The sequence below is a fragment of the Crocuta crocuta genome, unplaced genomic scaffold, assembly GCF_008692635.1.
Source record: "Crocuta crocuta isolate KB4526 unplaced genomic scaffold, BGI_CrCroc_1.0 scaffold374, whole genome shotgun sequence".
NCBI lineage: Eukaryota > Metazoa > Chordata > Mammalia > Carnivora > Hyaenidae > Crocuta > Crocuta crocuta.
Window position 1 is genome coordinate 3,909,338 of NW_027532613.1, and position 25,420 is coordinate 3,934,757.

At 43.1% G+C, this 25,420-nt stretch overlaps 1 protein-coding gene across 7 annotated transcripts in view; it reads right to left on the minus strand.

The window, feature by feature from the left end:
* Nucleotides 1–1,159: 1,159 nt before the first annotated feature.
* The window catches only part of DIXDC1 (DIX domain containing 1), a 61,877-nt gene continuing 37,616 nt past the window's right edge, over nt 1,160–25,420 (minus strand). For 2 of the 7 annotated variants that reach the window (XM_077780547.1, XM_077780546.1), the window contains exons 7-20: nt 24,872–25,020; nt 19,022–19,111; nt 17,805–17,858; nt 16,004–16,054; nt 14,211–14,315; nt 13,731–13,784; nt 13,188–13,280; nt 13,037–13,108; nt 12,164–12,253; nt 11,455–11,616; nt 10,875–10,962; nt 5,318–5,423; nt 4,271–4,379; nt 1,160–3,179 (exon numbers count right to left, since the gene is read on the minus strand). In XM_077780547.1, the coding sequence (XP_077636673.1) occupies nt 3,099–3,179; nt 4,271–4,379; nt 5,318–5,423; nt 10,875–10,962; nt 11,455–11,616; nt 12,164–12,253; nt 13,037–13,108; nt 13,188–13,280; nt 13,731–13,784; nt 14,211–14,315; nt 16,004–16,054; nt 17,805–17,858; nt 19,022–19,111; nt 24,872–25,020 (1,304 nt within the window). In that variant the 3' untranslated portion in view covers nt 1,160–3,098. The remainder of the gene's footprint in view (nt 3,180–4,270; nt 4,380–5,317; nt 5,424–10,874; nt 10,963–11,454; nt 11,617–12,163; nt 12,254–13,036; nt 13,109–13,187; nt 13,281–13,730; nt 13,785–14,210; nt 14,316–16,003; nt 16,055–17,804; nt 17,859–19,021; nt 19,112–24,871; nt 25,021–25,420) is intronic. The other 5 variants (XM_077780550.1, XM_077780554.1, XM_077780551.1 and 2 more) reach the window with 4 other exon arrangements.

The window sequence follows — 25,420 nt, forward strand, 5'->3', positions numbered from 1 at the left end:
TCTGGTATAACACAGTCTTCATAAAAACATAAAACGGAGAATGCACGGTGGTAATCTCTTTGAAAGCAATGCTTGCAAACATCCATGTCTCTAAGAAAAATATAACTTTACATATATATTTTAAGCAAGTGATACCTCTTACATGAATTCAGACAATAGGAGTGTGCAATCATAATGCTTATTTTATGGAAAAATTAAAATTATAATTATGACATAAATGCTTTTAAGTAATTATTAAGAGTCCTCTTGGATTTGATGTATTTCACTAATTTTCAACTATCCTGGTCAAAAAGAGCTGAAATGGTAGTAAGTAGGAATGCCATTAAGAAGAGTTTAACTCAAATTCTTTAGGTACAAATTATAAAGTATTCCAATTCCAACTAATCTAGGGAACTGAGTGAGAATAGTCATCAATTTTTAAATGATGACTATTGAGGAACTGAATTTTCTTCTAAGCTCGTTTTTGTGAGAGGATCATTTTTTTTTTTTTTAATCTGACAGGATTTAGACGTTATTTTATGAACTCCAAACATTCTAGTCCCTTGGTTTTTTCAAAGAGCATTTCAGCAGTGTCAGGATGGGCTATCCTAAAAAATGTCACTAGGGGGGAGTTCTCTGAATAAGTCAAGAGGCTTCAAGTGTAGCCAAAGAGTAACAAACAGGAATCAAACCAAAAGGAACCAAAGCACAACACTTCCTCAGAAGGTTCCGGTCTTCAGAAACTGGAATGAGTTTTACCAATACACTGTACACAAGAATTACTGGAGTGACATCCTCTAATCAGGGTGTGTAGTTACTACCTGTGGCATAGGAGATTCATGAGCTAAAGGGGGAAAAATGATCTCATTTTCCCCCCTGACCGCAACTTCAGATTTCTATGGAGGCCATGCATCTCCTCTTCCAAAGAACAGAGCTATAGAAGCCAAATAAGGTAGAGGACTTTGACATTTTCTCTCATTTAATTTTCTCTGAAAAGTTAAATTCTATGTAACGTTAAGGACGTTTGCTCAAAGAAAACTGACAAGTAAAAACTAACTGATGAGACATTCAAGATCAATTGTACTGGAAATACAGTAATGAATTTTGGCCTGACAACCCTCATGCTGTCTTATAGCAAAACACTATAATTCATGCAACAGAGAAACTGGTGACATNGACACTCAGAATATACTGTTTTCTTCTCTTTGCCTCATAATGTATTATTTTTCCTTTTGAATGACTTTCCCAAACTTTCCCAGTCATTTCTGATGAGAAATTCTTCAAAAGGAGAAGATCAGGTGAACTTACTGAAAGATATCAAGGTATCTTATGAGCTCCTTCCATCTGCTAGAGGAGCAATCAAATAGATTATGTAAAACTACCTCCACAACATAAAACTACCTCCCCAAGGAAAATGGCAGGTAGAATTAGAACCAGGAGTTAGTTGTCATCAGCATACTTGTAATAAAATAAAGCTTGTTCTGAAACCACAAGGGCTAAGAGAAGAGCTTGTATAAAAGCTACTGGGTTCTCTAGAAAATGGATACAGTATACAGAATGTGAGAACATATAGAACTCACACTCAAGTTATAAAAATAGACATGGTTCTCAGACGAAAGGCAAATGAGTACAAAAGAATTCTCCAAACATGAAGTATTTTTAAAAGACACATCTATATAAAACAACAAAATGTCATTTCAGAGCTCCAATGAGTAGTTTGTTAAAATAGCTGGAAAAGGGAGATGAAACAGAAGACAGACAGATCAAGAACCCAGAACTGACGTGTCTGACTCTTCTGGCTGGCAGTGGTCACAGTCTGACTGTTTTGGGGAAATGAGTGTGTGTGTGTGTGTGTGTGTGTGTGTGTGTGTGTGTACATGTACGTACATATATATACATATGGCTGATTAGTTGACGGTGCTTGGTAAATGACTGAGAAAACCCTAGCTGCTAAGTAATCTCTAGAAGTTTAACTCCTTTTTTTAGCTTCTGCACTTGACAGTGTTGCACATGAGAAAGGATCCTGGGTTTTATACCCAGAATCAGCCCTGCCATTCACAACTCATGCTCCATGCCCCATGGTTCCTACTGTGCCCTAAAGGATCAAACTAGACTAAATACATAATAGAAAATAACTCTGGCCTTGAAATGAGGAGGGGCAGACCAGTAACTCATGCTCAGTACTCATAAATCACAAATACTGAAATTAATGGTCTGTCTCCTTTTGACCGCAGAGGAGATGCCACAAGCTACAGGAAGTCATGAGAGAAAGAAAGTCAAGAAAATATGGGTAGCAGCACCTTTCCATACCCGCCTGCATTTTCAAGGAGTCTTTAACTCCTTATTCCTTTCAAACACAAAGTTCATCAGTTGGAAGGGGAAAACATGGCTCTACCGTGACAGAGTCCCCAGAGAACACTGGCAGTACATGAAACATGCCCTCCGTGGGCCAAAGGACAACTTGCAGAACCAGTTAAGACACAAGCGGCAGCCCAAGGTCTTACTCAATCATGGTTTTAGCGAGTACGGCACAATACGGGCAGCCCTTTTGCCAGCCAGTCAACAGTTCGGCACCATCCGTGTCCGGTCCAAAAAATTCCTGAAGAGTGGGCTTTCATCTTTGGTACCACCTCATGAGTTATTCTTGGTTTGCAATAGCTGCAAAGAAGCAAAAAAGCTGGTACCTTTGCCTTGTCTGTGAGTACAAACGCTGGGACTCTGATCGCTGCAACCATTGAGGCCAATTAAATAATACTGTAGCACACAGGTTCCAATTCCCAGGTTCCAGATAATAGCAGCCATGCCCCCACAGGAGCGGGATCATCCATCCCCATTGGTTAAGGCCTTCGGTTTGTTGTCCTCAGAGAAGAGTAAAACACTGTGTTCCCACGGACAAGGAACTGCAGATGGACCCATGGTCTACAGCTGACACGGGTGTGAAGTACCACATGTGCCAGGCACAGAAACAGCACTGGCCTGGGGCTGTTACACTTGGAGAAGCTTCTGTTTTGGTGGCACAAGCTAGAAACTTCTTACTGTGTTCTGGTTTTAATCCTCTTTGCTGAGTGAAACAGCCAGGGGGTGCCAAGTCCCAGAAGGCCCCAATCTAATACTCAGCATTAATTCTCTCCATGGTCTTCTTCCACCCAGGCTACAATTTTCCCTTCCCAACCAGGGATGGCATCGTCATCGTGGAAAACCTAGAGGAAGAAAAAGAAGCCACAGTGAAAAAGTAACAGGATAAGATAGGCTCACTACACAACTGCTGCTGGTAAAAGTAAGGTCTCACAATACAGGATAAGAAAATAGAGAGGAAAGCCTGAAGCTAGAGGCTATGTCCCTTCGGTTCTGCCCCTACTGTTATAACTGAATATCCATATTTTTTTTATTTTTATATGTGTACCACATTATTATATATTATTATGTGCTATATATCCTTAATTCTACATCTGTGAAGTGGTAAAAGCATCCCTAACTGCTTTGCTCATGGAGATTGATTAAGAGTTAATACATTACTAACCATAAAGCACTTTGGGCTCCTCGGCAGAAAGCAGTAGCATAAGCATAACGCAAGTGAGAAAGGGTAAAATTTTGGTCCCAGTATCACCAAGAAAGGGTTACAAAGAAGACCAAAGAACACGCAGTTCTTTTTATTCATTCATTCAGTTAATTTCTTGAGCCACTAATAGAACAAGGCTATTAAAGCATTTCAGTGGGGAAATATGTATGAAATAAAACATTAGCTTTAATTACAATGCAAGCACTTGCAATATGTCAGAACCCAGAACTCTCTTCCCTATACATGGCAGATGGATTATAAAGAGAGGTGTAGGCTAAGAAAATAGTCAAGGAGTTGAGAATAAGGATAGGTGATTTTCTCGAAGTTCCTCATTTTCATTATCCGAGAAACTATCATCACAACGTACAGTCCCACTTATTCACGCCTATTTATTTTACTCTACAAGGGAAGCAGAAAGGTTTCTAAGATTTGACTACACATAGAAAAGGGACCCCAAAGCCAAGCATTTGTTCAAGCTTAGGTCCTTTTCTTTTTAAAATAAGTAACTCTATCCAAGTCTGGTCAAAGTGGGTAAGCCCTTGAACTGAAGAAGCTGTCAACTCCTTGTGCAATTCCCTGACCGTCTAGGTCTAGAGTAATCAGACTGGTCTGAGGCTGCGGGAAACTCCTCTGACCTGGTTAGGGAACTTGGGTACTGCTGGGTCCCAGTCCCTGAGGAGGCGGCTCTGGGAATCACCAGTACACCACCCAGACTCCCCTTGCATTCTGTACCTCCTCCTTGACAGTGCCAAACTCAGGATCCAGCGCTTTAAAATGATACCGGTGATTCCCCTCCCGGTCAATAGCTGCTTTAAAATCCTTTAGTGTCACCTCCCCCAACCTGCAACAGAAGGCAAGAACGCTAAAACAAGACTGTTCATCAGTAGGCTGCAAAGACGAGACGTTAGCTTTAAACCCAGGCCCCTGCCAAAGACTCTCCAGGCAGAAACAGCATGGCCTTGTTAGGTCCCTGCCCCTGATAACCAACCCAGGCAATTCAGGAAGAGCAGAGCTGAGGGAGCCAGTCAGCATGAGGGGATGAAAATGGCATTCTGTCTGGGGTGATCAGGGAATTTAAAACAGATGTATTGTTTCAGCAGCAGCCAAATCACTTTTCCCTGTTTTCCTCTGGAAACAAGACCTACAGTCTCGGAGATTGAATTTGCTGAGCCATCAATATGTCTCAGGTCTCTTGACTTCCTTCTCTGCAACAATATGCCATTTCACCATCTTCATCCTTCCAGCTTCGAAAGCTCCCCTCTAGCCCAGAACAAGTAAGCAAATCTCCAGGAAAGGGACATCCTATTCCTTCTCTCAGTTGGTTCCATAGTTAAAAGAAAATCTTTCTTTCAAAGCCATTTATTTTACAAGGGAGCATAAATGAATGTGTGAAGGTTTTTAACGTGAGTTCTCAACTGTTTAAATGCAGTCATCAGGCAATCCCAAGTCAGTGAGTAACAGTCCTGGAGGGCTAGTGTGTAATCTATGGCTATCAACGGAGCTATTTTATGAGCCCGTAAAAAATTATTTTTCCTAACTTGGAACATATCTGTATATCAGGATTGGAAGCACTATTACGGTGTCTGTACCCAGCGGTAGATCAAGACGTGTCCCTTGTAGTGCCGCTGGTTAGTGGTAATGCTGAGACCAGAATCCTGATCCCGTATTCTTACTACACTGTACCAGTTCTCAAACACCGCTCAGCTGGTTCCGTGGGCAGAACTACTGATTCTGCCTCCTGTCTTTTTTAAAAGAGGAATAATGATCCCAGAATCTCACCTCTTTGGTATATTGACCATGAAGGGTGTAAGTGACCGGTCAGTGAAATAGAGCACTTTAGTGCAGGTGCTGCTGACAGCCGGAGAGCTCTGGGAGTGAGGCAACTCTGCAATCAGAGACAGAGCCTGTGATCAGAACCGAATCTGCTCCCAGTCATCCCTCATTTCCAGTTATTCAGAGTGTCCCAGGAGAAAGAAGCTGCCTGAGGTCACAGCACAGCTTTCACACCCTTGCAAAATACCACGTCCATAGGGCGTGAGCCACAGGATGTCACCACTGAGGCCACAAAGCCAGGAGGTGCTTCGGACACGTACACTGCCATGAAGCCATTTCTCACCCATTCCAGGTTATTTCGAGCAGGGAACAGTACCTGTCCTGACAGGCATTGTCGCCCAGAGTAAAGTAAGTCAAAGAAGCTGGGCAAGATTTCAGCGAAGGAAGAATGGACGCAATAGCAGGAGCTACAGACACTGCCAACATTCGGACAGCGGGAGAGGACGCTCATGCAATTCACGAAGAGAGAAATGAGCAGGAACAAGAATCGCAGGAGCAAAGTAACCTCAGAAACTCAGATTCCAAGGGGCCTTACGCTTCCTGTACCAAAGGTACAAGACCAGGGTGCCTGGGTGGCTCAGCTGCTTAAGCGGCTTAGGCACAGAGCCTGCTTGGGAGTCTCTTTCCCTCTCTCTCTCTGTCCCTCCCCCACTCGCGTGCTCGCGTGCTCGCTCGCTCGCTCTCTCAAAATAAACAAATGAACTTAAAAAAATAAAAATAAAGATGCAGGACCTATCTTATCTCTTGGCTACACAGAATCTGTATGTGTTGGTCGCATGGTTTTTAACTCAAATTCCTTGGTCCACATCTTATCTCTACCCTTTGTATAGGTACTTAAGGAAATTTTTAAATTAATGAGCACCTATGATTATGACTTTAATAGGAGGAAAGACTAATTAGAAACTTTTATCATAAGAACAAAAAACAATTATTGTTATATCTTATAATCTACTTAATGTAAGAATAATGTTAGAATAACTTAATGTTAGAATACTAAAATGTCTCCTGCAATTCCACTTACACATATTTTCTTAACTTATCCTATGCATTTCAACATCCTTGTCATATCTGAGTCTATTCTCGAGCAGACACTGATGGACTCTTAATAGTGGCTTATATCTTTCTTGCTTTTGTGGATGTCTCCTAATTTATTATTAAATGTCAGATATCATGTGTAAGACAGAGAGTGCCTTACAAAATGTTTACATTTAGAAATGCGGACACTGCTTGTTCCCCAGCTATTAGTAGGGATGGTTAATCCGGACAGGAACTGAGGTGGGATTGGGTTATTTGTTAAGATAACTTTTGGTGTACCACCATTTTAAAATTCCTCTAGAGTTATGTGTATTTAAAAATAAATTTAAGGGGCGCCTGGGTGGCTTAGTCGGTTAAGCGTCCGACTTTCGCTTAGGTCATGATCTCGCGGTTCGTGGGTTCGAGCCCCGTGTCGGGCCCTGTGCTGACTGCCAGCTCGGAGCCTGGAGCCTGTTTCAGTCTGTGACTCCCTCTCTCTCTGACCCTCCCCTGCTCACGCTGTCTCTCTCTCTCTCTCTCCTAGAAATAAATAAAACATTAAAAAAATTAAAAAATAAATAAATAAATAAATAAATAAATTTAAAAAATAAATAAAAATAAAAGGATTCATCCAACTTCTATCCTTTTGTGTCTGATATTATTCATTTAACAGAACGCTTTCAAAGTTTATCCATGTTACAGCATGTATCAGTACTACATTCCTTTCTGTGGCTGAATAATATCCCATTGTCTGCACGTGCCGGACTTTATTTATCCATTCACTGAGTAATGGACATTTGGGTTGTTTCCACCTTTTAGCTATTGTGAATAATGCTATGTACATGTGTGTGTAAGTGTTTTTTTTTTTTTAATTCTTGCATTTAATTCTTTTGAGTATATATACCTAGGAACGGAATTGCTGGGTCATATAGTAATTCTATATTTAGGCTTTTGAGAAACCACCAAACTTTTCCATGGTAGTTGTATCATTTTATATCCTTGCCAGTAATGTATGAGCGTTCCAATTTCTCGACATCCTCAACACTTATTTAGAACCACCTAGTGAGCGTGAAGTGGTATCTCCCTGTGGTTTTGATGTGCATTCCCTAATGACTAATGGTTTTCGGTTTTTTTAAGTTTATTTATTTATTTTGAGAGAGAGCGAGCGCGCGAGCGAGCACATGGGCCGAGCCAGGTAGGGGAGAGATAGAGGGAGAGAGAGAATCCCAAGCAGGTTGCACACCCCAGCACAGAGCCAGATGTAGGCTCAAACTCAAGAACTGTGAGATCATGACCTGAGCTAAAATCAAGAGTCCGACGCTTAACCGACTTAGCCACCTAGGCGCCCCCCGCCCCCCAATGACTAATTTTTTAAGCATAATTTAGATGCTTTGGAGAAGTGACTTTAGAGAAGTGACAATTCAAGTCCTTTGCTCATTTGTTACTGAATTTGTCTTTTGTTGTTAAGTTATAAGTGTTTTTTATATATTCTGTTTCTTAGACATATGATTTCCAAATATATTCTCTTTACCTTTTCACTTTCCTTTTTTTTTTTAATTTTTAAAATGTTTTATTTATTTCTGAGAGAGAGAGAAACAGCGTGAGCAGGGGAGGGTGAGAGAGGGAGACACAGAATCCGAAGCAGGCTCCAGGCTTCGATCTAGCTGTCAGCACAGAGCCTGATGCGGGGCTCGAACCCACGAACTGTGAGATCATGACCTAAGCCGAAGTTGGACACTTAACCGACTGAGCCACCCAGGCGCCCCACCTTTTCACTTTCTTGACAGTGTCCTTTGATGCAAAAAAAAAGTCAATTTAAAGTCCAATTTCCCTATTTTTTCTTTTGTTGCTCATGCTTTTGATGTCTGAGAACCCAAGGTCATGAATATTTTCCCTATGTTTTCTTCGAGAAGATTTATAGCTTTAGCTGTTATATTTGCATCAATGACCCATTTTTAGTTACTTTTTGTACATGGTGTGAGGTAGGGATCTTTCGTATGTGGATATCCAGTTGTCCCAGAGCCATTTGTTGAAGAGACTCTTTGCTGGTCAAACGACCACAGATTTACAGGTATTATGCGAACTCTCAATTCCATTCCACTAGTCTACTGTATTACTTTTTACATTTGAAATAATTATTATTGTTTTCCCTTAAGAGTAAAAGTTAAGAAGTAGATTCAGAAAGAAGATTGCTCTTTCAGGAGATGTGGCTGTGATAAAAAGGAGAAAGACAGGGTAGAGCCAGAAGGGAATAACTGGAAGGTATTTTGAGACCATAAACATCTGCCTTGCACCTCTCATAGGCCACACACTATATCAGATTATTTGCATACAACATTTCATTTAATGTGCATAATCCTTCAAGATTTTTTCCATTTCTTGAACAAGGAAACTAAAATTCAATCATATTAATTAACACCCTTGCCTGTGGTCACACAATCTGCTAAGAGCCAAAATGGCACCCAAGATCTGTTGGACTTCATACTCCATAGTTTTCCCACTCTATTGTTTTGTATCCAGTTTTGGACATGAGGTTTTTTTGTTTTTTTTTTTTTGTTTTTTTGGACATGAGTTTTAAGTGCCTTTCTACCTACAGGGAGATACCTAGTTGTCATTCAAAAATATAGCTCTGAAGCTCAGAAAAGGGCTGAAGTTAGAGATTAAAGTTGAAAAATAAACAGCACATAAGAGTACGTAAGTCATGGTAGTGGGAGGGATCACCTAAAGAAAATATAAAAAGGCCAAGCTCTAGACCTCCTGTGGATCCCGGGACACACCAACACTCAACAAGACAGAGTAGAAAGGAGAAGGAGATTGTATCTAGTTCACTAGACAGCACCTCCAAAAAACGCAAGCACTAAGTCTATCTTGTTCCTCCCTGTACCTCCAGCTTCTAACACGGGCCCTACATAATGGATGCTCGATAAATATTTGTTGAATGAATAATTGGTTGGCACTGAAGTTAAAGAGAAAGAATGTTTACAGAAGGAGACTATTCAAGAATAGCAAATGCTTTTGAGAAGTCAATGGAAGATAAGGTTTGAAAAGCAATCCCTTTGATGAGGCAACAAGAAAGTCAACAGTGAGTCAATAAAAAGAACGTTAAGCTGACTAACTGAGTAAAAGTCCAACTGATGGCTTGAGTAGTGAATGGGAAGAAAGGATGGAAAAAGAACATGTGTAGACTGTCCTTTCAAGGTTTCATGTAGTGGAATAAAAGAAAAAAGTCAGTAGCTAGAGGGCTAGTGAGTTACACAAGTTTTTGTATTTTCAGAGAAGAGACATTTTAGCTTATCTGTGAATATAGAAATTAGATTAACACCCTGGTTTATGAGCAGCTGGGGATTTATTTGCAGTATTTGGGATAAGTACTGTATATACACAAAAGAGTTTTTCCAGGAAGGGAGGAATTTTTTTAGACTTTTAAAAAATAATTTTCAAATATTTAGACTTATCTACATTGGCAGTTTATATTAACCCAAGGACAGTACTGAAGAGGTTAACAATAAAATATACAGCCTCTCAAGAAAACAGAAATGACTGTTTTAAAACAATGCTAGAAAAAGAAATTGAAACAAATTGAAAAAAAATTGGTACTAATATAATTTGTTTTGTTCCTGGTATAAATACCTCATTCAAGAGGAAAAGATATCTGGAGACTTAGATGTTATTTTATTTACCCAACAAAAAATATTTTACCTTTCATATTTGTGCAAATATCTTTAAGTGTTTTATTTTAGGTTTTGTTTATTCATGTGTTTTTCAAAATTGTATATATGTGTAACATACATAACTGGTTATGGTCAGCTTTCCACTATTTACTTTTGTAGATTATTATTTATTTTTATATTTGGCCTGTATGCTATAAAAGATAAGAAAAGGTGAGTTTTATTAAACCACAAGGTAAGTCACATGGTAAAAGAGAAATTACCAGGCAGGGTAGATTTCCAACATGTTTGAATGAATAGGGAAAGAAATGTAATGAGAAAGCATAGAGCACGTTAAATGACTTCTTAGGCACGGCCACTAGATGGCGCAGATCCTTTGCAGGACTTAAACGGAAAGACCACAGCACCTAGTGTTAAGGAAAATCCCCAAAGAAATTAAACATCTTGCCTTTAGGAAGAACTGGAAATTTCCTGTGCTATTTGAGACTGTGTGTTTTTGTTGTTTCAAATTTTTCTTTGTTTCAAATTTTTCTTTGTTCAGTGTAAATGTTTTGATCTTGTACATTTTCCAAAGATATTTTAGCCTGAGTCAGCAGCATCTTGCATGTGGCTGAATGGTACTTGGGGTGATTTTAGTGATGATGATGGTATGTGTTTCCATAGTTCTAGAAGTAACTCGATTCAACTGTATTGCTATAGAAACAACATAAGAGTAAAGTACTACAAGAAAAATTCTATTCTCAACATGCTAGTAGCAAGAAAAACACTAAATTTCTGATCTAATATGCCATGAGTCCTTCTGGGCAATAATGAGTACTTACTTGAATTAGGGGGCCAGGATTCCCGGGATTCACTACCTGCTTGAGTTCTGGGTGACTTGCCCCGAACCTGAGGAGCCACACAAAAATCCTAAAATGATCAGCAGGAGAATTTATCCAAAAAATTTAAATCATAAAAGTACACCTAAAATATATACTTTCCTACCACATCTTCCACAGAATACCCAATTAGACATATTTAGTCTAATAATAATGACGTACATTTGTGAAAGGCTTTCTAGTTTCCAATGCATTTTCCCATATATCTCCACATCTGGGGCCGAGCTCATTCAGGCGAAAAGGGGAAGGGGAATCAGCAGTAAAGAGAGACGCTGCGGGGTCAAGAACCACCGTTCCTTAGACACTTAGGCAATTTCTAGGAGCAAGGGTAATCACGAACTCCCTTCCTGGAGAGTCACACCATGACAAAGAGTCCGCTCCACGGAGAGGAAAACCAGAGAAAAGCAGCTACAACCTCTGACAGGGTCGGTGTCTTTTAGCCCTGCCTTCATCTCAATTCAACTCCATAAAACTGACTTCTGTGGGAGCCTGCCTAAGAGAAACACCACAGGAAGGGGCTTACCCTCCTGTCTTGTTTCTTCTGGGTCTCCATGGCGTGCAGGCGTTCCATGAGGCTGGAGATGCCCTGTTCCAAGCTGTCGATGGTGTGGTGCTGAGGATCGTGGCCGCTGAAGCTGTTGCGCAGGCTGCGGAGGGCGTCTCGAACCAGCTGCAGATCGCTGGTCTGCAGGCAGAAAGGAGGTCACGCTGATACGGTGCAGTGCTTTTTTTTTTTTTTTAATGTTATATTTATTTCTGAGAGAGAAAGACAGCGTGAGCAGGGGAGGGTCAGAGGGAGAGGGAGACACAGAATCTGAAACAGGCTCTAGGCTCTGAGCTGTTCAGCACAGGGCCTGACACGGGGCTCGAACCCACGAACCGCGAGATCATGACCTGAGCCAAAGTCGGATGCTTAACCGACTGAGCCACCCAGGCGCCCCTGCAGTGTTGTATTCTTAACCATGTCCCAGCTGCTGGGCTTTGGACAGTAGAGGAGACAGGCTCCCAGAAGAGATCTTTTCTTCTCGAGGGAGGAGGTGTGAATGTTAAGAAATTCTCCTCCACAGAAGTTTGCCCACTGATTCTTACTTAGCGCTTCACACCTTCACACACCCAACAGATGCAAGAATTAGGGAACTGGGTACCAAAGGTCTAGTGCGCTGGCAGTGGCCAGGCTACTCTTCTGGTTTTAGCTGGAAGTGGAGGTCTGCACTCAAATCCTAAGGACCTACCCCTTTGTGAGTGACTGAAGCAGCTCCTTTTCCTGCCACTGGAAGGAGGAAACCATTGCTTTGAGAGTTGTGTCTGTTGTGGCTGGTCACCTATAGCAGCAAGAAGACATGATACTTGCTATAAGGGACAACTGCAAACCAAGATGCCCTGTCTTGTATTTATTTACACTGATCACTTACTGACAGTGTATCATCATGTATTTGTTCATGTCTCCCTCAGTTAGAATGTACACCTGGAATGAGCCAAAGACTTTTTCTCCCTTTTGTTCACCACTGTAACCCCAGTGCTGGACACTTCGTAGGCATCATTGAATGAAGAATGAGCAAAATAACCTCAGCCCAGAGGCCCCAACCGAGCCTCAACCTGGCCACCAGAGGGCCTGAGAATGGGGCTTCAGCACCTCTGGACTTTGCTTTAGTGATTAAACAGAAAAAGAAAAACGAGTATTTTTTGAGCCTGACTTTGTGCCAGGTGGATCTACCCGGACTACCCGTTTTCCAAGATGAGTTTTATTTCTAAGGCTCAGAAGCTAATCAAAGCAAGGTTACACAACGGTAAAAAGGGTGTAAAGCTGGAATTTTAAACCAGATTTCCTTAGTCTGAAACCAGCATTCTTTTTATTTTTTTTTTAAGTTGTGTTTATTTAAGTAATCTGTACACCCAACATGGGGCCCGAACTCTCGACCCCGAGATCAAGAGTCGCACGCTCATCCAACTGAGCCAGCCAGGCCCCTGGAACCTGCATCCTTAACCCTCTCCCCAAACAGCCTCCTAACAAAGTGGCCCCGTGGCCTTGGTTTCAGCCCTGAGTCAGAGAATCTACGTCTCTGCCCTTGCAGATGCGGGAGGGGAGACCCTGAGCCGCAGGTTACCTCATCTGCCTCTCTTTTCATACAGTGAGCCAAAAGGACATCTTTGTGTTCTAGCTCCCGCTCTAGATCCACCTGCAAATCAGAGACGAAATCAGAAAAGGATTTCTTCACGAAGAAGGGGCAGGAAGTTAGTGGCTGACTGCGTCCCCACCTGCTGGTAACTGGCCTCAGAGAGTTTCCGGAGTGCGTCTTCCAACTTAGCCTGGTGCTGCTGCAGGAGACGCTCCTTCTGCCCCAGCTCTTTCTGCAACAGAAGCAGAGCTTGCAGATGTGTGACAAAGCCAAGGATGCCCAACACTTCACTGTTGGCCGTGAAGTTCACTTGAGCAAAGTTGAGCCTCAGGGGGAGGAGTCCTTTCCCCGAGCTACACAGGAGGCCCTCACACACCATAGTAATCTTACCCAGGGCAAAGGCTTCTTGCAAAAGTAAGGAGGAAGGGAACGCCCATTTGTGGGAGGACCACTACATGCCTTGCATGCTAGTTAGACATAAAGGTGAAGACCGAGGTCTGCAGACACCTAGCTCTGGACTCCTCTTAGACATGCTATCTATTTTTCGGGGTGACCGAATCAAAGGGACAAGGAAGCAGATTTCCTTGCAAAAAGGCAGCAATGAGAACAGAGTACTTCACTCTTTGACAACAGCAACAACAGGCCCAAAGGAAATCATTTCCAAACTGGTAAACGTCCTTACTTTATAGTCTCCCAAGAGCCGGTTCCTCTCATCAAGCTTCCTCTGCAGATCCACCTGCGAAAAGGAAAAGAATTAACTGGCACAGAGATATTGTCTGCCAACCCCAGTTGGAAACCAGCTACTTAGTAACCAGAGTGGATGTTGGCAATTAGAGTATACAGCACAGAGAGAGCAAGGTTATGGAAAAAACACACAGCTGCTCTCCGAGTCTTTAAGGGAGACAATCAAACTGTCAAACCACAACTTAGCCTCTGTCTCAGAGTCCTCAAAGTTGAAGGGCTCAAGGCCAATGTAATATGGGCTTTCAGCCAGGAACAGAGATGAGTCTGACAGAAAATAAAAATAACTGCAGACATTGAGGGCAGGCATCCCAGAAATAAGATAAGAGGGATTAGGATGGCAGATGTAATCGGACTTTCGTGCAGTATCTGATTTTGCTACTGGGGCTCAATGAGGTCAGAGTTCATTCATTTAATTCACATTCTGGTTGTGCAGCTCATCTTTGTCCATATTTGCCCTCAGCAGTTCCTGTTTGAGCTGAAGAACAGATGTGTCCTGCTGAGTCAGCCTCTGCTGTAAGGCATCCTGGGGGGGAAAAGCATACTCATTACTGTGGTGCCAATTAGTCGATCAGCCATTTGTCACTCTAAGGCTTAACCCCTTACTGCATATCCAGCATTAGTTCTGGCGAACAGGGAGACGAAAAGAGAGGTCTAGCTACGAGATGAGGAGGGATTTTTCTGCCCCCTCCCAGGATGCTAGCAGCCACGGTCTCCCCTAGCTGACTGAAACCTGATTTTCCCTCCACCCATTACCCACCCCTACCCGCACCTGCATTCCTGACAGCATGATGTCCTAGAGAAAAAGTGGCCTCTCCTTCCTTCCACCCTGGCTTTCTGATCTACATCCTGGGCACATAAATACTAAGCAGCTCTTTTCCTTCTTCTCTGCCAAATCCCTATTTCCTAGAGGGCTGGGCCCCATTGCCGCCTCTCACCCTGTTCACATGGAATCCCTGGAATCACCCCCACCTTGTCTTCCAGAGTCCTGCCCCCATCGCCTTCCACTACCTAGTGAGGACCAGGATTGGGATTATATCTACATGCTCAGAACTGTCACCGGGACAGATGCCTTCTCTTCCCAGTGTCCTACAATCTTACCACCTTTAGGGTGTCTCTCTCTCAACTTGGACCCTCTTGGTTCCTACCAATCCCTAGAAACGGTGGGTTGTACACACTTAAAAGGGTCAGCGAGAACACATTTCTCCAACCATTGTGACTTCAAGTGGAACTAATGGACTGTAGCGTATTTTCCCTGAATTTTCTCTCTTTACAGACTGCAAAGAAATGGTGTGGGCTCTGGAGAATGGAAGAGCCTATTCTATTTTTTTTTAATGTTTTTTAATGGTTTTTCTTTTTTTGAGGGGGGAGAGAGTGAGTGCAAGCTGCGGAGGGGCAGATAGAGAAGGGGAGAGAGACAAACACACAGAATCTGAAGCAGGCACCAGGCTCTGAGCTGTCAGCACAGAGCCCAGTGCAAGGCCTGAACTCATAAACTGCAAGATTATGACCTGAGCCAAAATTGGATGCTCAACTAATTGAGCCACCCAGGAACCCCTACACCTTCTTCACTTTAAACCATTTCATAGTATTAACTATTCAATGGGGGCACCTGCGAGGCTGTAGTCAGTTAAGTGTCCGACTTCAGCTCAGGTCATGATCTCACGGTTCATGGGTTCGAGCCCCATGGTGGGCTCTGTGCTGACACCTCGGAGCCTGGAACCTGCTTCAGATTCTGTGTCTCCCTCCCTTTCTCCCCCTCCCCCCACTCACACCCCTTCCATCCTCACCCCGCTTGTGCATGTGTGCTCTATCAAAAAATAAACATTAAAAAATTTTGAAAATACTATTAACTATTCAAAAACTACGTAAATTAAATTTTTAAGAGGACATTTTTCTTTAGAATGGAAGAAAACTGTAAACACAGACTGTTTTTACGTATAAAAACTACCAGGGTGGCACACAGGGTCGCAGCAGGACCATGGGTCCCAACTACTAGAAATAAGTCTCAGCAGAGCAAAGGTGTTTTCCTCAATGTTTCACTTCCCATCCACAAAGCTCTTGACTTTACCAATATCCCACAGTCCGCTAAAGGCTTCAGCAAGTGTATATAATAAGGCCACCAGACCCAAATACACTCCTACTACCCACTCTCAGCGGTAGACAACTTGACACGTAGAGTGTATTTAAAGAGATAAATGTCTTCCTTTTTACCTTTATCCCCTGTAAGTTTCTGGCTTCTTGTTTACATTTCAGCAGCTCCTTCTGGAAACCAAATATAGTTAGATCAGATGGTAGTGTCTGGGTTGCCTCAGAAGCATTACCTCATTCTGTCAGTAAGAACACAGCACTTAGATAACCAGTCCATGAAAAAATAAGCCTCTACTGAAGCAGGTCTGCTCCAATCAGTAGTAAAGGCTGACTCATTGAGACAAGAATGAGACCTATTCCAGTCTCCCTGTGGTACCCAGGCTCACGTGCAGGTAGAGGAGAGTCTTGCCAAGAAAAAAGATACTGTCCATTCCCATAGGCTCTCATTCCTAAGATTTAACACTCTTCACTTTCCAGCAAACTGCATAATAACCTAACCCCCCCTCTCTGACATATACAATCATATCTTACTATGTCTGCCCCCAATGTCATTAGTTCAGCAAAGAGCCAGAGTGCTTCTGATTCCCCAAGTGGGCATTATTCTTTCTAAACCCAACAAAAACACATTTAGCCCAATGATAAAATACTAATTATCCTTCGCTTACAATGGATTCGATGTATGTATATAACCATCACTAGGAAAGAGATTTTAGGAGAGGAATACCCATAACTGAGACCCTACCCTCTTCTTTTCCTATTGCAACACGAGTTTGGAATGAACATATCTAAAATGGGGATTCTTAACATGGGCTCCACAGATGGGCTCCAAAGCTACTCTATTAAAACTTCAAGTCAGTGAGTATGTGTGTATGCACGCCTGCATATTCCAGAGGAGAGGGTCCATGGCTTTACTCATATACCTAGAACTCCAACAACGTTAAAACCCACTGAACTAAAAGCATTCTGGGAAGAAATCATTATAAAAAACCATACTGGGCTATAGTTAATACTACTATATTGTGTATTTGAAAGTTGATTGAGAGAGTAAATGTTAAAAGTTCTCATTGAAAGAAGAAAATGTGTAACTGTGTGGTGGATGTTAACTGGACTTACAGTGGTGATCATTTCATAATATATACATATATCAAATTAATATGTTACACACCTGAAACTAATGTAATATTATATGTCAATTATAAAAAAAGACCATACTAATATTAGAGCCATTTTTAGTTAAAAAGAAAAATTATGGGGCACTGAGTGGCTCAATCGGTTAAGCATCAGACTTCAGCTCAAGTCATAATCTCAAGGTTTCTGAGTTCAAGCCCTGCATCAAGCTCTGCACTGACAGCACAGAGGCTGCTTGGGATGGTCTCTCTGCCCCTCCACACCTCCCCTCAAAAATAAATTTATTTTTTTTAATATATTTTATTTTTAATGTTTATTTATTTTTGGAAGAGAGAGAGCGAAAGAGAACACAAGCAGGGGAGGGGCAGAAAGAGAGGGAGACACAGAATCCAAAGCAGGCTGCAGGCTCTGAGCTGTCAGCACAGAGCCTGATGTGGGGCCTGAACCCACAAACAGTGAGATCATGACCTAAGCTAAAGTCAGATGCTTAACCGACTGAGCCACCCAGGTGCCCCTAAAAAAAAATGTATTAAAAAATAAAAATTATGAAACATTTAAAATATATAAAAAGTAGAACCAATGACACAGATACTTATTATCATCACTAACACTGAAAAGACAGTGCCTTTTTTTGCCATATTGAGGACATCTCCCTCTTTCAATGAAAGACATAACACAGACATGGCTGAAGTCCCAAGTCTGCATCCCTTCCCCTGTACCCATTACTGTTCTGACAGTGCTGTATAATATTCCCACAGTTTTTTCCAAAGAGTAAAATGCACATGTTCTGACATACCTTTAGGTCCTGATTCTCCTCCATACTCTGATCCAGACGACTTTGGATTATAATCTGAATATAAGGCAAAAAGAGATGACTATGTAGCTATGTTGTGAAATTCAGAGGTCATTTATTCAACAGATATTTACTGAGCACCTTTCCAGTGCTAGCGCTGCAGTAAGAACACAGAGGACAGGAAGCAGTTCCTCCCCTCTAATGGAAGTACGTACACGTGGAAGTGCAAGTCAGTGACCACGGGTGAAGTTTACACAAGTGTGCGTGTGTACTGGGCACAGGGCACTGGAGAAAAGGCAAAGGGATGACAAAGGGACGGTTGCCTTGTAGGTAAGTTATGGCTGCTCTTTTGCAGAAAATGGCTTAGAGGAAAGGAGCGGAATGAAGAGCTCCAGCTGGAACGTGGCTAGAATCCTGGGCGGAGGCCCGAGTGAAGGTAGCGGCTGTAACAATGGAGAGAAGTGGACGGAAATATTCAGAAAGTGAACTGACAGAACCTGGACTGACTGGCTATAGAGAGAAGGGCCAAAAGGGTTCGAGGAGGGTACTGAGATGTCTGCTTTGGGTGTCTGGGGGGGCGGATAGTGACAGAATCCAAAGGGAGAAGGAGTTTTGGTGGTGGGGAGAGAAAAGCTGTTTAATTCAGGACTCTGATCTGAGACGCTTATGGGACACAGAAGTGGAGACAATCAGCAGGTAGTTAGATGCTGCTCACACAGATCTCCAACTCCACAGAGAGCACTGAGCCAGAGACAAATACTTGAGAAGCAACATCTGAGTCAAGTGGGAAGGGAGCGCATCCACGGAGGCAGGTAACACTGCCCAGATCGATGTCTAAAATGAAGGGGGTCCCCAGTGCAACTCTGAGGGGCACCAACATTTCAGGCACAGGCAGAAAAAGAGAAGCTTCAGAGGGAACCTGAATATAAACGCTCTGAGGGTAGGGCCTTAGGTCTGCCTTGAGATCACCACATCTTCAGCACCTTGATCTCCAGCACCTCAAGTACCCGGCATGTAGTTGGCACTCAATAAATATCTGTTGATGAGGGAAGGAGGGGAGATGGAAGAAAGAGTAGTCAAGAAACGTATGAGGAAAACCAGGAGAGCTGGAGTCAGGGAAGAGAGCATTTCAAGACAGTGTGGACAACAGAGTCAAAAACTAAAAGCAAATCAAATACATAAAGCAGATTATCTGTGGTCTAGTCACAAAAGGAGCTCACCAGTTGTTCCTCAGGATTGACTCCCGGTTCACAGAGGGCCAAGGGCCTGTCCTGTTCATCTTCAGGTAAGGATCCATTGAGCAGTAAGGCCTGAATAACCACAAAAGTAGAAAGAAACCAGACTCCCATCAGATGACTGAGTCTAGGGTTGACCTTGGTAAGCTCACCCCAAACTGAAAACACAACTGGGCTTCCTCTCGAGATCTCCTTGGTAATTTTTGGTACTTAGATACCTCTGATTGCTCATGTTGGAACTATGGGAAGTTCCTTTTGTCAGTCCCGTGCTTAGGCCTCTTTCATCTCTCTGGATGCACATGAATTCTCTGCTCCTTGGTCCTAGTAAATCCTCAAAACTCTGGAACTTTTCTCTCAGAAGTTATGCTTCAAATCACAGCTGCTCAAACTGAATTCCACTAACTGGAAAGTGAACTAAAAGCAGTGTTGAATTATCCTAGTTTAGAAAGTTTATTACAGGGGCACCTGGGTGGCTCAGTTGATTAAGCACCCGACTCTTGATCTCGGCTCAGGTCAAGATCTCATGGTTCATGAGTTTGGGCCCCATGTCGGGCTCTGAGCTGAGAGCACAGAACTTGCGTGGGATTCTTTCCCCCTCTCTTTCTGCCCTTCTCCCACTTGTTTTCTCCCTCTCCCCCTCAAAATAAATAAGCAAACTTAAAAAAAAAAGTTTATTATAATGAATTAAAATACATTTAGGTATGTGACTCTTGATCTCAAAGTTGTGCGTTTGAGCCCTACGTTGGGTGTAGAGATTACTTAAAAAGTTTAAAAAAATCTTATAAAAGCATTTAGAGCACTGACTTGGGTTTGATTTTTTTTTTTTTGTTTTAATAATTGTGCATTTTTACTCCCTATGGCAACCTGTATAAAACAAGAAGGAAAACATTTACAGAGAGATGTCCTCATTCATTTCCACTCCCCACACCGGCCTTTGTTTTAATTAGAATATGAAGGAGGAGCAGATTTACCTGAAGCTAAGGAACCTCAAACCACTGGGCCACCCGCACATGCACTGCCCCTCCCAAATCCTGTATTTAATACTGTGCAGTTGATCCTTGAATGACATGGGTTTGAACTACATGGGTCCACTTACATGTAGATTTTTTTTATATACAGTATGGTACTGCAAATGTATTTTCTCCTTATGATTTTTTTAAAAGTTTTTATTTGAATTCTAGCTAGTTAACATATAGCATAACATTGGTTTCAGGGGTAGGATTTAGTGATATCACTTACATACAACACCCAGTGCTCATCACAAGTGCCCTCCTTAATGCCCATCCCCCACTGACCTCCCCTTCATCAACCCTGTCATCTATCATTAGGTCTCTTATGGTTTGCCTCCCTCTCTGCCTCTCTCCCCCTTCTCTTATGTTCATCTGTTTTGTTTTTTAAATTCCACATGAGTGAAATCATACGGTATTTGTCTCTGACTGACTTGTTTCACACAGCATAGTCTACTCTACTCCACCACGTCATTGCAAATGGCAAGATCTCATTCTTTTTTTTTTTTTCCCCTGATTGGACAAGGTTAAACCAAATGTGGATAATTTTTTTTAGTTTTTTTTTTTTAATGTTTATTTATTTTTGAGAAGAGAAAGACAAAGTTTGAGCAGGGAAGGGGCAGAGAGAGAAGACGACACAGAATCCAAAGCAGGCTCCAGGCTCTGAGCTGTCAGGACAAAGCCTGACGTGGCACTTGAACTCATAAACCATGAGATCGTGACCTGAGCTGAAGTTGGACACTTAACCAACCGAGCCACCCAGGCACCCCAAGATTTCATTCTTTTTGATGGCTGAGTAATATTCCATTGTATATGTGTGTGTGCGTGTGTGTGTGTGTATGTATACATATACACACATCTTCTTTATCTGCTCATCATTTGATGGATATTTGGACTCTTTCCATACTTTGGCTATTGTTGATAGTGCTGCTATAAACAGTGGGGTGCATGTGTCCCTTCAAATCAGTATTTTTGTATCATTTGGGCAAATACTTAGTAGTACAATTGCTGGGTTATAGGGTGGTTCTGTTTTTAACTTCTGCAGGACCTCCATACTGTTTTCCAGAGTGGCTGCACCAGTCTGCGTTGCCAACAACAATGCAAGAGGGTTCGTTCCCCTTTCTCTACATCCTCACCAACACCTGTTGTTTCCTGTGCTGTTAATTTTAGCCATTCTGACAGGTGTGAGGTGGTATCTCATTGTGGTTTTGATTTGTATTTCCCTGATGATGAGCGATGTTGGGCATCTTTTCATGTGTCTGCTAGCCATCTGGATGTTTTCTTCGGAAAAATGTCTATTCATGTCCTCTGCCTGTTTCTTAACCTGATTACTTGGTTTTTTCCTTATGATTTTCTTAAAATTTTCTTTTCTCTAACTTACTTTATTGTACGAACAGGGTTTGTAATACAGATAACATTTAAAATACGTATTAACCAACTACTTAGTAAAGCTTATGTGATGAGGGAGCCACAGGCAAACTGAAGGCAAAGCGCAAGCTAACACCCCACAAACACCCCCCGTCCCCTGAGCTGGGACATGTGTGGTATTCCTCAGGCACTCCTGGGTGCCCAAGAACAAAGGAAAGGAAAAAGCAAACAACTGATAGAGATCACAGTCATGCAGGACAGGAATCTCCATCAGTTTACAAATGACTTCGTAAAATTACAAGAAAAAGGCCATCTTGGGGCTCCCGGGTGGCTCAGGTGGTTAAGCATCCAACTTTGGCTCAGGTTATGATCCCACGGTTCATGAGTTCAAGCCCTGCTAATAGCCTGGAATCTGCCTGGGATTCTCTCTCTTGCCCCCTCATCTGCTCCTCTTGTGCTCTTTCTGTCTCAAAATAAATAAATAAATAAATAATCTTTAAAAAAATTTTTTTAAGGAAAAGGCAGTCTTATCAATCACCTTATCTCCAGAAACCTACAGACTCAGTTTCCTGGAGCCCCAACATCACGCATCCCTCCACAGTGACATGGGAAACAAAGGCATGAAGGGGACGGCAGGTAAAATTAAATTTCCTTATAAACTGCAGCCCATTGACAAATACTTGAGACAGGCTGAGTATAACATTTCTTCAGGAACTCCCTACTGTCTCAGTGTCAATGACTTACTAGAGGGAAAAACCACCTTAGCTTGACAATAGTTAGGATTCCAGTATCTTAAGAGTCTTCTTGGGGCACCTGGGTGGCTCAGTTGGGTAAGCGTCCCACTTCAGCTCAGGTCATGATCTCACGGTTCAGGAGTTCGAGCCCCATGTTGGGTTCTGTGCTGACAGCTCAGAGCCTGGAACCTGCTTCAGATTTTGTGTTTCCCTCTCTCTCTGCCCCTCCCCTGCTTGCTCTCTGTCTCTGTCTGTCTGTCTCTCTCTCACAATACATAATAAAACATAAAAAAATTCTTAAAAAAAGAGTCTTCTTTAACATATGAAAGTCCTTTTGGAAACCTCCCTTTTGCCTTTACCTCCCCCAACTCCACAGTGTATAATCAATCACTCCTCACAGCCCCAGTGCGGCTCTTTCTGCCCAGGGGTCCTGTCCCCATGCTTTAATAAAATCACCTTTTTGCACCAAAGATGTCTCAAAAATTCTTTCTTGGCCATCAGCTCTGGATTGCCCCCTCCCCCCGACTCAGAAACTGCATCATTATGGTCAACAGTCAGCTATTAGTAATTACGTTTTAGGGGAGTCAAAAGTTATATGCAGATGCAGGGTGCCCCTCAGGCCCCACCCGGGAGTTGTTCAAAGATCAACTGTACTCCTACTCTGTAATCTTATTTTTATTTGTTATTATTTTTTAAAGTGTTTATTTATTTTTGAGAGGGAGAGAGACAGAGTACAAGTAGGAGAGCATCAGTGAGAGAGGGAGACAGAATCTGAAACAGGCTCCAGGCTCTGAGCTGTCAGCACAGAGCCCGAGGCGGGGCTCGAACCCACAAACTGCGAGATCATGGCCTGAGCTAAAGTCGGGACACTTAACCAACTAAGCCACCCAGGTGCCCCCGTAATCTTATTTTGAAAGAAGGCCCCCAAACTGTATTCTTTAGCACTCACAAAACTTGGAACTACCTATGCAGGTAGGTATTTTGAGACCTATCAGCTCAGTGAAAGATGTAAGAATGTGTCCCCATTCTATAGTTCAATTCTGTCTCAAGTCAATCAAAAGAGTTACAGAGGTTAACTCCTGTTTCAATACACAGAACACAAATTGCATCATCAATGCTGGGATATAAAAACTTTGAAATCCAGCCGCTGGTTGGTCTACCAAGCACTAACTAATAATAAAATTTCATTTAATAAAGCAAGTGAGTTTGGTGACCCCACAGAATGTGGCCAGAGGCATAAGAAGACAAATTTAAGAAGCCACAGGGCTGCAGGGAGAGCAACATCACAGATATACTAACTCTCACGGCCAAGTGTTCAGCGGGCTGTAATGGAGGTACAAAGTAAGTCAGAAATCCAGGCTATGGCTTGGCATGCAGCCTGCTCATCACGGAGAGAGTGAGGAAGCCTAGTGGGTGCTGTGAGCCCCATTGTATTCTATTAATGGAACTCAATTCTCATTGTGGTCATGTGGCTGTGAATTATAACAACTCTGTTTGCAGGGAATATTAGGATGCTGACTTTCTGTCTGTCGAATCTCTTCTTTTTTCTGTCTAATCTGCCGTCGGATTTCTCCCAGACTGAAAAATGCAAACCAAACTGAAAGCCGAACTGATGGATATCTATGTTCATATAATGCAAATTATCCTGGGAAAGGCCCACTTGGGCATCATCCCAAAGTTAGCACACACACAAAAATTCCATTAATTAAACCAGTCCTTAATGGAGTGGCAGATAAGAGATCTGAAAGGCAAACATTTTAAAAATAACAAAGCAAATGGGGAAAAACCAACGACTCTCCTTGGGAATGTTTCCTCCGACCCTCCTCAGCTCCTGGGGCATACATTATGCGAACTGTTTCACCGGGCACCAGTCTCCCTTTTTTGCAGGAACCCTTTGTGTCCCCACCCCGTGGCTGGCTGGCTGGGAGCCCGCCCTCCACCACCTGCCGGCTGCCAGAGCCACTCACATAATGTGGCCTTTGTTTATGCAGCCATAAATATTTGACAATTCAGAAGCGGTGCAGTTCCCAGCACAAACAGAAAAGGAATATTCCTAGGCAATTTCAGGGTCACCAGCACACTACAAGGGCTCCCCTGCACAGCGACGGACGCACAAAGACAGAGGATCGGGGGTCATTCAGGGTAGGAACTAAGTCAAGTGGGTCAGTGGGCCTCTGGGGGAGGACTGCCGAGCCGGCAGGAAGGTACCAGAAGAGACTGAAGGGCTCTGTTGCTCGGGGAAAACCTCGGTTACCTGATGATTACGGCTCGGCACCCGCTTGCACATGTGTTAGCGGGGCTAAACCCCTTCGCTAGACTCAGACGGAGACCTGCGGCATTACTGGCTCTTACACTCTTCCTGCTGGAGAATTCCTGGGGAAAATTCCTGACTGTTCACAGTGCCATTCTTTGGTGCAGGCCGGTAGCTGCGGACAGGGGAGAAACCCAGCTGCGGCAGAGAGCCAGAGAAAGGGTCTGGTAGGGGTCCGTGGGGGCTCCCACGCCTGCAGAGGGCCTAGCAGCTGAGCGTCCGTAGAGCCCGTAGAGCCTGTTTAGGAGCCCTCATACGTGAGGAATGTTCTGCCCTTTGAGTACTTCTCTCTCTATCTCAACTCCCCATTCAACTCTGACTTCATGCGAAACAGAGTCAGGGTAGTGTCAACGGACACCCGTGACTTAAATCATCAATTGTCGCACCCAGGCTAAACCACGCGGGAAAGGGCTACCTGTAATCCTGATATCATTTTCTTCGCTTCCTCCATTTCTTTTTCTAAATGTTCTTGCTGTTCCAGCAGCTGTTCTTCCCATGAGGTCTCCAGACAGGTCCCGGGGCTGCCGGGCCGCCAGTCTCGGGAAAACGGAGAGTCTGTCTCCTCTACAAAACGAGAGGGGGGCGTGCAGTTCATGGTGAAGCAAACAGTTGCCGGCAGAAAGCGTTCCCGGTGTGTCTGCGCTCCCAGGTCCGGGTCACCTGCCTTCTGAACCTGTCCTCACTGCACAAACCGGACTCTCCACCAGGTGGGGTTGTGACACACGAAGAACCCGCTGTTCGCTCAGAGTAAGTTACCTGGCACTTACTCTGCCAGGGAAACGGATCCCCTTCAGAAGCCTCTAGAAGTAGTAAGACCCCCTCCTGCGGAGTCTTGGCACGGGACGCATAGACCCTACTCTTCACTCTCTAGAACGGACATCCTAATGCTGGATCTGCCAGGTACAAAGACGGGAGCTGCCAGTTACAAGGAAAACCACATTCCTGCTGGTGGCTGTGGGGTTTC